The 14,500-nt window shown below is 39.2% G+C and overlaps 1 protein-coding gene across 6 annotated transcripts in view; it reads right to left on the reverse strand.

Annotated features, from left to right (window-relative positions):
- Positions 1–14,500, reverse strand: part of ADGRA1 (adhesion G protein-coupled receptor A1) — a 486,631-nt gene that overhangs the window by 403,569 nt on the left and 68,562 nt on the right. For 5 of the 6 annotated variants that reach the window (XM_075935214.1, XM_075935212.1, XM_075935213.1 and 2 more), the window contains exon 2: positions 4,964–5,035. Coding sequence is in view for 4 of the 6 variants with exons in the window: in XM_075935212.1 (XP_075791327.1) it covers positions 4,964–5,035 (72 nt within the window). In the remaining 2 variants the exon portion in view is untranslated. Of the gene's footprint in view, positions 1–4,963; positions 5,036–14,500 lie in introns of those variants that run through there. The other variant, XM_075935215.1, reaches the window with a different exon arrangement.

The raw sequence follows: 14,500 nt of genomic DNA on the forward strand, positions 1-14,500 counted from the left end.
ATATTTCCCCTTTCCTTTGTGTTTACACATTTTAAAAAGTTAATAAATATCTAGTTCTTATAAGAACACTTTTCACCTTTATCTCACAGCTCTTTACGAACGAAGGCAATTATCCCCAATTTACAGACCAGATAATTGATACCTAAAGAAGCTGAGGGTATGTCTATACTATAGAGACAATACTGACATACCTGTATCAGCATCCCAAGAACAGACACAGCCTACCAGAAGGGGGTTTACTGTAAATCTAGTAATCACTTCCTCAAACATGGTTTGTTAAGTTGACATAAGCCTTCCCCTGTAAACACAGTTACATTAATGCTGAGGGTTATGTCAGCATAGCTATATTGTGCAGGGATGGGGGGCAGGGCAGTTTCTCAACAGCCCTGACTGATCTATACCAATGTAATTTTTCAGTTTAGATTGCACCTCAATGACTATCCATTGGCTCATTGTACAGTTTTAAGAAAGACAATGTAGGACCATTTAAAACACTAACTTCTACCCCAGTACCTTCCCCAATGGCCCACTTTGCCTCTGATAAACTCTTTAAATTACTAAAGATCTTCAGTTTCTTAGCAAAACTATCCATTCAGCTTTTATCCTCTCTTCATAAATCAGTATCTTTGGCTCACTTTTTTTTCCTAATTTCCAAAATCTCATATAATTTTTCAAATTCTAGGGAAGCAGTAAGTGTAAGATTTCACTACATAATATGTTTTATTAATATCCAAATACATTACATTTACAACTTTCCCTTCATTCACTATTTCTGTAATCCTAGGGGGCAGAGGAAAACAACCACCAAGTAAGTTTGTGTGAAAGATTTTCAAAATTTTGTTTTTCACATACCAAAGCAGCGATCTGTTATATTTTAGGGAGTTAAGCAACTGTTTGTCTCTACGTCATGGCTTTTCCTCATTTAACTCATAATAATTAAAACATTAAACTTATTTATTAGCTCTAACAACATATAGCAAACTGTAGGTATGTTTTGGCATGTACTAATTTCCTAAGATAGGCCCAGATTCATAAGGGTACTTAAGCAAATGTCTATATTAAAGGACTTGAGTATTCCTACTGACAACAGTTGGATTATTCACGTTTAAGTACTGAAGTGACTCACCTTAATACATTATTATAACAAATCTTAAATGTAAACAACATTATTCATACTGATTTCAACTGTAATTACTGATAAATGAGGTTTTATATAGCATTTTTTTATTCTGAACAATCCTAAAAAGCTCTGTAGATATTGCATATAAAAACATTATCCATAAATCACTGAAATGCTGCTCTGAGGATGAATGCAATGAGCCACTTTTTGACAGCATCTCTTTACGGCACTATTATTAGGAGGAGCTGTGCAAGATACTTTCATCTGAAACTACACAGAATATTTTTAGATAGACACTTATTTTTACCCAAGTTAGATACCTTTGCAAAATTAATTGCTCACAGATATTGAAAAAAAATAATTCTGTAGACTAGGTTCCAACTCTGTAGATTATTTTCAAATGGTTGATCTAAATATGAACAGAAAACAGTTTTATTTCCCTATACAAAGGGAGATAATTTACCTGTTCTGTAACCCAAATATTCCAAGATGTGCTAGTCCATATCTGTATTCCACTGAGAAGTGTGTATAGGCAACATGTGCCTTAGAGTAAGAATGTAATACAGGCAGTCCCCAACTTACACGGATCCGACTTATGTTGGATCCGCAGTTACGAACGGGGCTCCCCCGGAGTTGCTCTGCCCCGGGCTTCCTGGAATCAGCTGCTGATCAGTTTCAGCAGCAGCTGACTTGGGGACACCTGGGGTTCTTAAGTTGATTCTGTATGTAAGTCAGAACTGGCGGTCAGTTTCAGCAGCGGCTGAATCTGGACGCCAGTTCCGACTTACATACAGATTCAACTTAAGAGCAAACCTACAGTCCCTATCTTGTACGTAACCCGGGAACTGCCTGTAGTGGAGTTGATTAATGGATTAACCAATAAGCAAAAGCTTATAGGTTGATACTATAGACTACATGCATTTTCCCCCCTTGTCAGTAAGTTTTTAGGCATGCTGGACAGCAACCCAGCTAGGTTCTGGCTTATGCCAGGTCTGAGATCTACCCCTGCTGCAGCTCTGCATTTGAAGTGTATTAGGAGCTGGACAAGCAAGCAGCCCAGCTCAGTTCTGGCTCACACTGGATCTGAAAGCTCAGTCCTCCCCACCCCAGAGAGGGGCTGCTGCCTCTGATACAAAGACAGCAGCATGGGGCGACAGACAGCTGGTCTGCGAGCGGAGCTGGTTTTTAAACTGGCTCCCCTTGTGGACCATCTCCCACCTGGCACCCCATGCTGCTACCTCTGATACAGTGGAACGGGGCTCCTCGGGAGTGTGGCTAGAGCACACTGGCTACTGGCCCCGCCCTGGGGACTATAGAAGAGTCGAGTAACTGATAAAAATTCATGAAGTTAATCAACTATTCAATTAACCAATATTTAACATCCCTACCTTAGAGTGGAAAATTTTGTTTCTATATCTATGCCTTTTGTCTTCTCATGTTCCAAACCAAAGGATTAAGGGGTGATGCAAACTGACCTCCTCTGCAGTTATTCTCTATGACCAATAAAGTCACAATTGGAAGTGAAGAGAAAAAAGGGCAAGTAGTAAAATATAGACAGGGACCTCACATTTTAAAGAATAAGCAATAAGAAAGAATGAGCAGGAGACCAATGTTCCAGACTGAGTTTTTATGCATGCCACTCAGACAAGATTAAAAACCCACATTGAAATGGTCTGGGCAAAACTGTAGTTGTTATCAACACCTGCCACCCCTCCTCCCACTGATAACTGCCACGTGAACTTGTACTGTGTTGAAAGTTTGCCTGAAATCTTTAGGGATAACAGTTACATCAGAATAGCAGAGATACTGGATTCTTGGTTTGAGTGTAGTGATTATTCAGCCCTGATGGAAAATCATTTCCACTAGGCTTCACAACATTGTTAGTAGACTCCCTTCTATTATTGTTGAGCATAGACTGGACATCTTGGCTATGTCTACACAGCAGCGTTATTTCAGAATAATGGACGTTATTCCAAAACAACATCATCTATGTCTACACACAAGCAGTTATTTTGACAATGTCAAAATAATGTTGAGCTGGAGGACTTCTTACTTTGACTCCTGTAACTCTCATTGTACAAGCAGTAAGAATTTTTGGAGGAAGAGTGGTTTATTTCAAAGTAAGTTCCGTGTACACATTCCCAGTGCTTTTTTTCGTGATGGTACTGCCCAGTACTCAGTACTGGCACCTCCAGATGCAGTACCAGCACCTCCAGTCAGAGCCCAACAACTTTTCCCCTGGTGTACCGGCACTTTTTTTTCCCTTTTTTAAGCAAAAAAAAGTACTGCACATTCCCAAATTCAAAAAATGCTACTTGAACTTAGCATAACTCAAGTTGCATAGCTTATTTCAAGTTTAACCCTGCTGCATAGACGTACCCCTCCTGAGCAAACAGTTATTAGGTTGATGCCCATTCAAAAACAGGCTGTTAGGTGCAGTGAATCTGGACTGGAATGCTTGATTTGACTTTGTGCGGTATCAATATGTTCTGGAAGGTGACAACTGAAAATGTTAGGAAACCAGACTTGCTTGGGTCACATGGGAGTAACCAGCATGGCCCATGTTTTAGCCAGCCAGATTTTCCTCAAGACTCCAGGTAATAAAGGGATAGGTGGGAAAGTCATACACTAATTGCCCAGCCCAGGGACCAGAAGCACATCTCCCATGAAGTCTTAACACACATTCTCCCAGAGCAGTAATTCACATACTTTTTCCTCTTGTGTGATGCTAAGAGGTTGCAGGACAAGTGGAATACTATCTACTGAGCAATGGTCCTAGGAGAAGCACCTGCCGAGATTGTCAGCCAGTGTGTTATGTACTCTCAGTATGTGCACTGCTGACAGAATTAACTGATGTCAGGTACACCAGTTCCAGAATTTTACAGGTCTTGTATAGAGGGGTGAATTTCACTTTTCCCTGCTAGTTTACATAGAATAGCATGGTGATATTGTCCCATATCACTATATTGTGGTAAGACCTCATGAGGAGAAGAAACTGTTTGGAAGCTGCCCAAACCACTCTCAGTTCAAGTTGATTAACGGGCATTGAGGATTCTTTCACTAACTCTATGCCTTGCACTGAATGTTCACCCAGGTGTCATCCTACCCAAGAGGAGAAGCATCCAGGATGAGAGACTTCTGAGGTAAGGTCAGCGTGAACAGAACTCTATTGGTCCTTGTTCTCTCACCATGCTGGGGAGTCACTCATTTCTTGAAAGAGGGAGATTAGTTTATTTATACAGGCTGGAATACTTCTAGGGGCTAGCACTCAAAAGAAGAATTATTTTATTGCTTATTTACTCATATAAATGTTTTAGATTCTTTTTTTGATCTCATTTGGGTACTCCTGCAAAGAAGCTACATAGTAAACAGCACATCGTTCTTTTTTTAAAAAAAATCTATGAGTTATAAATACTCCATAATAGAGCTTTACCTATTTCATGACCCACTCAAGAAATAAATAGTGCCCAATTTCTTTTGCACAGGAAATTATTCAAAATAGAAGGAACTGTTGGGAACTAAAAAGTTAAATAAGCCAGGCTGTGTCAGGTACATTACCATTACATATGGCAGTCTTCACTTTGATAGGGCATGCAGTGCAAAGCAAGCCTTTTGCTTGATGTTTATTTTAGTTCCAAATTGATGGTAGTACTTTCCTGCATTTTTCATCTCTATCCCGGTTCACTCATTTCTTTTCTGTTTATTAACTTGAGGATTGCCTAGAAACCCTATTCTGATATACATCTAAGAATTTTTGATTTTTATTACCTAGTATTTGTTTTACATTTCAAATATGAGAAACATTTTGAATGGAAAGTGAACAGAGGCTGATCAGTTACTCACAGTCTCTCCAGGGATCTCAGTCCAAAGAAAGAGCCATTCTTTAACCACAAGATCTTGTTGTTACTCAGAATTCTGCAAGAAGTCATAAAAGAATCTGGTTAATGGATCATGATAATTCCACTGATTAAGAACATGTAATTACAGTAAATGATGTCACTAAAATCACTAATCACAAAATTCTCTGTTTCATAGGCATTTTCCTTTATAGCAGTAGATAATATAAACTGTCATTTTCACAAGTATAGAGTTACATTTTTAACATTCTCCCATTTAACAAACAAGTCAACAAGTGCAGCATGGTTCAGCACAAAAGCTATAAAATTAATAGACATATACACAGCACTCATTTGAAGAACAGCTGAAGAATGCTAATTGTTATGCTTGGATAAATCAACAAGCTGGGAGTGTTTTTGAGGGTAAGGAGAAAAGTTGGAGTATATGAAGAAACCTCTTCCTACAGGCCACCAGACAATAGTGGAATTACTTGGGATCTGCTACTACAGTGATGAATCCTTCCCCCATCTCCCCATTATCAATGACTGGTGTATGTCAGTTATATATCCAATTGGCCTTAACACACTGAACTGATGCTAGAGGAAAGCACCTCTCCACGCAGTTCTGGGTTTTGCAGGAGATTACCTACCTACCTACCCACCTACCCACCCACCCACACCCCCCACCTAAAACCATTTCCCCTTCCTGATCCCTGCATAGTAGAGCTCTAGTAATTCAGCTAAAAAGTTTCATATTTGGCCTTACATGTCACCCTAATGCTTATTAAAAATGTTAGTGGTCCCATAATAATGTATTAACATTTTAATATGTACTAGTTTCCCAGTGATTTAATGTATTCTGCAACAGTGTTTCAAAACAGCAGATAAACAGCAATTTATAAAGGTAAGGCAACATGGGTACAGGTTCCCACTGAAAACTCTTTTTCTAAAAATCTAAGACCATGTGAACATAATTCCAGTTTGTTCTGGAAGGTCAGAAAGTTATTTTCAGCGATTAATTAGTGACTGAATAACAGCACAGAGTCATGTCGAGAAGCTTTTTTTAATCCATTTGAATAAATACAACCTTCAATTATTTGGAACCTGTTGCTCAGATCCTTAACACAATTCATTTTTTAGTTTTTGGAAAATAAAAATGAAAACATACACACTTCATTTAAATCATCAGGTGGAGGTGGGAATGAGAGGTTCAGTATGCAGGCTGCCCAAGGGAGAGAGAACTACCCTAGCCCTTCCTCACTGCAGCAGCTTGGGCCCAGGTGAGAAGTGCCTCTCCAAGGCCATTGCTGCTCCAGCAGACACATAAGGTGGCTTATTATGTGGAAGCTGTATACCAAATTTGGTGGTTTTAGGTCTTACTATGTAGGAGAAGTTCTTGGACAAACAGACAGATGGACACAAAGACAAACTCTCTCAAACATATCGTTGATTTTAAATATTTAAAAACAGGTTTTTGCCGTGTTCCAGTTAGGGAGGCTGGAACCATTTTTATAGTGGAGGTGCTGAAAGCTCTTGAACCCAACTGGAAACCCTGTATGTAATGGAAAACATTTCAAGCCAAGGGGTGCTCAAGCACTTCTGAAACCCTTAGTTCCAGCACCTATGGTTATAGCCAGATAGACAGGCTGTGTCTACATTGGCACCCCTTTCCAGAAAAGGGATGCTAATGTAGCACATTGGAATAGGCAAATCCGCGGGGGATTTAAATATCCCCCGCAGCTTTTTCCTATTCCAACGTGCTACATTAGCATCCCTTTTCCGGAAGGGATGCCAGTGTAGACGTAGCCACAAGGTTGGTGAGGTACTATCCATGAGTAAGCACTACATGTTTCATTTTAAAAATCTGCGAGTTAAAAATATGATGTAATAGAGCTTTATCAATTTCAAGACCTATTCAAGATAACTGCTGCCCACTTTTTTGCATGAGAGACTATTCAAAATGAAAGAGGTTTTGAGAACTGAAGAGTTAAACAAGCCAGCCTATATATCAGTGACAACAAAAATCCAACAGGATGAAAAAGAGCTCTATGTGATCTCCGAAATATTTTTCTCTTTCACTAACTGAAGTTGGTCTACTAAAAACATTTTACTTCATTCATTCTGTCTTTTTAGAAGCAGGACATATACTGTAGAACTGATGATAGTTTGCTCCAATACACATAATTTCCCTTTTAGTAATTTAATAAGTATATTGTTTACAATTACGCTAAAAAGTAAAACCAAGAGGAAATTCACAAATCTTGCATTTCCTTAAGTAGCAGACCAAAAACCCTTCCACATTTATCAGAGAACAAGTTTTTCTTTCACATAGCATGCTATTTTAAACTTATCTAATGATAATTTATCTCTCTCAAGTATTTCCTATCATAATTGAAATATAACGAATGTTTATTTTGATAGCTCATAGGTCTTGCCAGAAAAGACTGCTGCTGGAGGTATGGATGTCTTACAGCCATAGTAGGAAAACTCTCCCAGTTACAGAATGCTTGATTCTCTAAAGTTGTGCTTTAGCCAGACAACTAGTATTGCTTTGATTGAAAAGCAGATATACATCTTCCAGGGATAGAAGCTTGGTACAATGACTTGTCTGAGCTGGCAGTTAAAAAGGAAGGGGTAAAATTTGGAGAAAACAGACCCCAAATGAATTTCAAAATATTTCATCTGACTTAAAAATGTATTGATTGATGCCTAATGGATAGAAACAGATGTCACTCTCCTTTCCCCTCCTTACTCCACTTTCTTTTCTTTTCCTTTCCTTGCCCCCACCCTTTGCCTTATTTTTTATTTTTAAGAGGGGAGAAATCAAAATATTAATATAAAATATTTATATGGTGAGCCCCAGCATGTGTTTGATAGATGTAATCTCTCAACTATTCAAGGTCCAAATATGAAACACAATGTGTGACAAACTCCCAAAATGAGGGACACAAAAATAATTATCCACGCAGGAAAACTGAATATGTTGTAAAGTCTCAGAGAGGTAGCTATGTTAGTCTGTAACTTTAAAAACAAGCAGTCCTGTGGCACCTGTGGAATTCATTCCTGCAGTGTAAATAATTCTTGAGGAGTTTCATGATTGTTTTACACTAATGTAAATAATTCTTCAGAAATAAAAATGAGGGGGACACCAGATGTGACCAATGTATAATTTTAGGACTATATTGAGTGACATCTAAAAAGTATATCAGAAGTAAATATCAGTGCAGTGCACCTGATTTAAATAGATCCCATATGCAAAAACCTAGTTTAAAAGGAATTAAGGCAGATTCAAAGAGACACTTGCCTCCCACAAACTCAAACCCTTAAAAACAAGGAAGCGTTACGATATGCAATAATTCTCATTTGTATTCTTACATCCTCAGAGAATTCCACTTACAGTGACTCTACATCTTCACAAGATCTCCATCAGATAAGAAAACTTACTACGCATAACACATTAACTCTCTTCCACAGTATATTACAACATCTTAAACATAACATAAGCAACATTAGCATATAACCATCACAGATTAAGAATGTGCTGTCATGTGATGGTAGGATAAATAAGATCATAATTACAGGCAGTCCCCGGATTACATGGATCTGACTTACATCAGATCCCTACTTACAAACGGGGTGAGGCAACCCCGCACTAGCTGCTTCCCCCCAGTAGACCAGGGAGACGCGAAGCTAGCGCCCCTCCCCCAGCAGACCAGGGAGACGCGGAGCGGCTTTTCTCAGCAGACACCTCAGCTTGAGAATAAAGGACTGAGGGAAGTGAGGTGTGGGAGAATAAAACTGAGCTCTGGAGAAATGTTTGGCTAGAGTTTCCCCTACAATATGTACCAGTTCCGACTTACATACAAATTCAACTTAAGAACAAACCTACAGTCGCTATCTTGTATGTAACCCGGGGACTGCCTGTAATGTCAAGGCCAAAACAGGGCTAGTGTTTATTCTGATTTTATTTTATAATCTCCTGGACATTGAAGGCAACCATATTTGACGTAAATTGAGTATTTTAAAAATTGAACATTTGGTGTACATACTGTAGAATTTTGGTGCTCTTTGGTTTTGCTGGGTTTGGGTAGCTGTTTTTTAAGTCTTTCCTTCCCATTCATTGATCTGAGACTAGGCAGAGTTTGAATGAGTCTAGGGAAAATGAAGCCCCAAAGTTAAGATTGTCTTGACTTTGGAGGCTCAGAATATTAAATTCCACTTTGTACTATATATTGTCATTTGGCTATATATTGTGTTATGAAGAGATAACATTTTGAGGTACATTGTAATGGCAGGGAGTATAAATATGACACTTGGATTGTTCAGTATAAACCAGATTTATAAAGATCTGTGTGTGTACTTTAGCATTCCAACCGCGTGGTCTTCAGATATTTGCCATAATATACACACACACACACACACACACACACACACACACAGTATATATATTCCAGTTTTCTAATAATTATACAACTGGAAATAAGGTCAGTAATTAACTGTGGTAGCTCCATTTTTCAATATAATGTGTTTCATGCTATCCACCATCTGAATTTGTTTCTGTTTGGCCCTAATAATGTCAATACAATCCAATATTAAATTACCAACATAAAGCAGTCTTCTTGGTTTGGGTGCATAATGAAGAAAAATAACTTCATGATGCTAACAAACATGGTTTGTTTAAGTACAACATTGAACAACATAGTCACATACAGTGACTATATGCCTGTTTTATACAGATTATTTTGATCTTCATAATTCTCATTTTTAAAAGACCATTCGTGCAATCAGTGCAATTCCCCCGCATAGTGACTGGGTTTCCAACAGTTACCTTTTCTTTACTGAATCATCTGAAACCATGTCAGCTACCAAAAAGGTTTTATAAACATGATTATGTAACAACAGTAAATACTTGCTTAGTTAGATATTAGCTAAAATATGCAATTCAAGCCAAAGATGGCACCTTGCTGGGTGAAATATTAATGAGTCATAGTTTCAGAAAACTTCAACATCCAGACAGGGAAGATGAAAATGTTGCCCTCACAACCAAAGACAGTCACTTAGACTGTATTCTGTTAACAGCATGAACTTCAGCACTGGCAAAATTTAAACTATATGATGTTGTAGTATAGAATATTGTTGGATATTACAAACTAAAAGTTTAATTCAGTCTTCCTTCCTTAGCATACTCACTGTGGGGAAAGAGTCATGGCCATATTGTTGAGTTATCTTGATATGGAAAAGGTCATTCAAATGCAAAAGATTAAACAATAAGCCCCTCCATGTAACAGAAGTCTGGCCTGAGGTCTGTACTGGAAGTTCAATTTATTCTGAAAACCTTAGCACATTCTTTTCTTTACCAAGGCATCTGAAAAAAGGTGAGGTACCACAAGTAAGCAGAAAAATGCTATTCATTCTATGTTCTCCATACCCCCTTTTTGATTTTTAATTGAATAGGATCACTTGCTTCTAGCCAAAGGCAGTATTTCATTTGTAATTACAGGTCCGTATTCAGGAATTTCGGGGGGAAGGGTGGTTTTTTTTGTAAATGTGAACCCACAAAGGTGTGAATGCATTCCCCATGGTCCTCCAAGTACTGTAAGAGGGGAAATCAGCCCCAGCCTTCCTCTGACTCACCAGCGCATGGGGGAGGGAGGCTTGGGCAGCAAGCCGCTCCTGCCTTCTCCTGTCCGGCCAGATCATGCTTACTTCGCACCCACCCCCTGCATATGGGCCTGACTGAAATACAAATTCTAGAAGTGATGTGGAAGAGTAAAAATACAAAGAAGCACCGTTTTGATATTGTTATCTACTGGATTTTTATTTTCATGCCTGAAGTTACTTAATTACAACTGGAGGTTCTAATACTCTGTGTTTTTATAACATCAGAAAATGATCCACTTGTGATTATTTTCATAAGAGAATATTAACATTAACATTAATCTTGAGGGATTTTTATTCTTATAATTCACTGCAGAACACTACATGTTAAACATTTCACACCTACTATCCAGTGTTCTCAGCATTTTCACTTGTCTTATTTTTTCAGATGTGTTAGCTGATTTCAGTGATAAAACACATATTGCTAAAACAGCTGCCTACTTGCTATGTTTAAGTAATTATCAGTTTCCAGCTGTGTTCTAGGAGCCTCATATTTTAATTTTTTAATTCAAATGAGGCTAGCATTTAGAACAAGAGTGGGAAATCTATTGTCTGTGGGCTGGATCCAGTCAATATTTTGCCTTGATTTGGCCCACTTGAGGCTCACTTCCCCCACTCTCCCATACACAGCAGCAGAAGCCAATGTGCACTTTAGCCATGCAGGGTGTGCCATGGCTGAAGCACTAATGCTGACTCCCTGCTATGGAGGGAAAAGCCCTGAACCTTGGGAGCCCTATCAAGGCACGCCACAGGTCGCTCTGCCTGTCAGGGGGAAGAAGCACTCTACATGCTATAAGGAAGAATCTTTACCAGGCACTGCTTCCTGTCACTCCCACCCCACTCCTGAACCCTACCTCCTGCCTAGATCCTGTACCCTTCCCCATCCTACTCCCCAGCAGCCCCCTCGCCACACACAGAACCCCACATTTTGTGCCCATCATAGATCTTATAGGGCTCCACAAAATCTACTAGCCCCATTCCTCAAGAAATTAATCCAGCCCTGGAGTAAGCCCTGAGCCTTTGTACCTGATCCTCTCCCCATTCAGGGAGGTTGAGGGAAGTGAGATGAAGGTCTTTTTTTTTCCTTCTGCTGAGCTGGGGGCCAGGTCAGTGAGGTTGCTTTTTTTTTTTTTTTGGTTCTCCCTTGTGTGTGGCCCCCAACTGATATTTTCTGTGGGTCAATGCTCCCAACCCAAAAAAAAAGATTCCCCATCCCTGATTTAGAAGATAAACCATTTATTTCTTCAAGTGCCACTGCCAAGAGAGTTTGAGTTTACGTGTTTTATTTTTTCTAAATAATTTCTTGGCAAATATTCTGTCACCTTGCCTGCAGTTCTCCTCTACCTCAAAAAAACATACTTTCCAGCTTTCCAACTTGTTTTCTAAAAGTTATCTGTATTCATGTGTACTGATCCAGCATTCGTGGGTCAATGGCAGACACGTAACTAGTGGGCTGAAACACTAAATCAATCAGATATTTCAGTTCTAAGAATTCTAGGCCTACATATCTCGCCTGTATTATCCTGACAAAGATTTCACCAGAGTTAGGAAGAGGTGATGTTATTATGGGAACTCATACTAAATAAATTAGTATAAAAACACCTCTAAGTCTTAAAGGTCAAAATATAAAGAGCAGCTGTAGCACTCATAAGGAAATGACAGGGTTATATTTACCTGCACTGTATCCCTTTAATGACTGGAAGTCTAATGAGGAGGCTAAAGGAGACAGCTCTGGGGAGCAGCATGTGGTTACAAGAGAAAAGTTTTTTGGTGCATGCTCTGGACTGACTCAGCAGGAGTAGGACTGCAAGTTTTCTGAATACTAAGTTCAAAAAACCTCTAGTTTTAAATCAGTTCTTGGTCTGGGAGTGTAAGAGCCTAAACATTAATCAAAAACTAGTAGTAGGTTAAAGAAAAGAAGTCAGTGACAAGATCATGAAGAGTCTTTCATATTGATATATCTTGAGATAATGAAATTTTATTTGCGATAAAGGTTTAGTATCTGCACAGGTTGTGTGCTACAGAAGTGCTGATAATTTTTCTGGTAGTCCTTTACTTAGCGACAACTGTTCTCAGCACTCTGACAGAACAATTCCTGTTGAGGCAAAGGTGTTAGACTGGTAGGATTTGGCCAAGGAAGAGGGAAAAATCAGACTGTATCTTTCCATCTCTTTAAACTGAACATCTGACTAAAAAAAATAGCAGCTACAGAATGAGTGAAATAACTGACACTTGGGAAACATGTACAGTACTTTCAAAGAAACAATTCATTCCAGTAAAATATGTATCAATGTATGTCCAATAAGCCCAGCCATTTGATGGCTTCATGATAAGACAAGTGGATAGAGAGCCAGCAGCCAACCATAAAAATAATTCAGTGGGCACTTATCAAGGATATACTAAGAAGTCTGAGGTTAACAGCAGCTGCATCACACATCAGTAGAAAAAACCTTTTTTAAAGAGACTGGCCAAACAGCTACCCTGTCCAAAATCATTTAGGAGATTACCACATGCACCCTAGTAGATCAAACTGTGATGGACAAGGAGTTGAGTCAGTGATGGAAGAGTGCTTAACAACTGTTGTCACTGACCACTTATAGTGTCAAGCAGATTCTTCTGTCATGTCCTGTGGTGCCATAAATGACCATAATAGCTGTCTAGAAAACAGGCCAGCTAGGCAGTGGTTAAAAAGATCTGCAAACAAAGACAGGTTTCTATTCTCACACTTCTTTGCCACTATCAAGACAGAGGCCTTCTCGCAGCGTATATGGAGCAGTGTTATGTTACTGAATGACAACAGCCACTGAATTGCCCATTGGTAACAATATTCATAACTTTGGTAAGATTTACATTGACAAGCCTTGTGTGCAGTGAAGAAGCACAGTACTCTGGAATAACGTGTATGTTCCAAGATCCTCAAGTTGAACCAGCCAATTTTCTGAGCAAGTTGTTCCAACTGCTGACATTGGCTGCCATCTTCCGGAAGTGGCTGCAGTATGTTAATGATATAACCAATGTCACACTGAGGCAAATCAGGTTTGGATAACCCTGAAGGTGTTGGCCCTTGATGAAAACATTTAACTTGTGGCTCGTGCTTGCATTATGCAGATACATTTACACTAGAGCCCCAGATCGAAGAGCCCATTATTAAATATTTGTTCCCTAGGGAATGTAATCAAAACACTCTCACCCTTCTCTTTGTTAAGCTAAATAGATTGAGTTTATCACTATCAGGAAAGTTTTCTGATCCTATAAACATTCTCACAACTCTTTTCTGAATCTTCTCCTATTTATCATTAACATATGTTTTGAATTGTAGGCACCAGCACTGGACACAGTACTCTAGCAGTAGCCACAGCAGTGCCAAAGAGAGAGCGCTAAAAATCTCTAACACCTTCTCCGGAGTCCCCTGTTTATGCATCCAAGAATCACATGATCTCTTTTGGCACAGCATCATTCTAGAGCTTATGCTCAACTGATTATCCACTACGACCTTCAAATGGTTTTCTGAGTCACTGCTTCCTAAGAAGGGGCCTAGTTGCATATGTTACCAACCAATCCAGATCATTCCGAATCAGTGACCTGTCTTCTATTATTTACCACTCACAACTGTCTCATCTACAAACTTTGTGATTATGATTTTATATTTCCTTCTAGATCATTGATAAAAATGTTCAATAGCATCCGGCAGGGATGGGGAACTTTTTTCCATCAGGGCCATTGACTCACAGGAAAAAAAAAATCAGTCATGGACCACACATAGCCCTTTGGAGGGAAGCTCAGGGCTTCTCCTAGGTTCCATGGTGGGCCAGAGATGAGGTTTGGGTACAAGAGGGGGCTCTGGGCTGGGATGCAGATGCCATCTGGGGAGTCTTAGAGCTTCTCT

This window comes from Pelodiscus sinensis, chromosome 8, assembly GCF_049634645.1.
Source record: "Pelodiscus sinensis isolate JC-2024 chromosome 8, ASM4963464v1, whole genome shotgun sequence".
Lineage (NCBI taxonomy): Eukaryota > Metazoa > Chordata > Testudines > Trionychidae > Pelodiscus > Pelodiscus sinensis.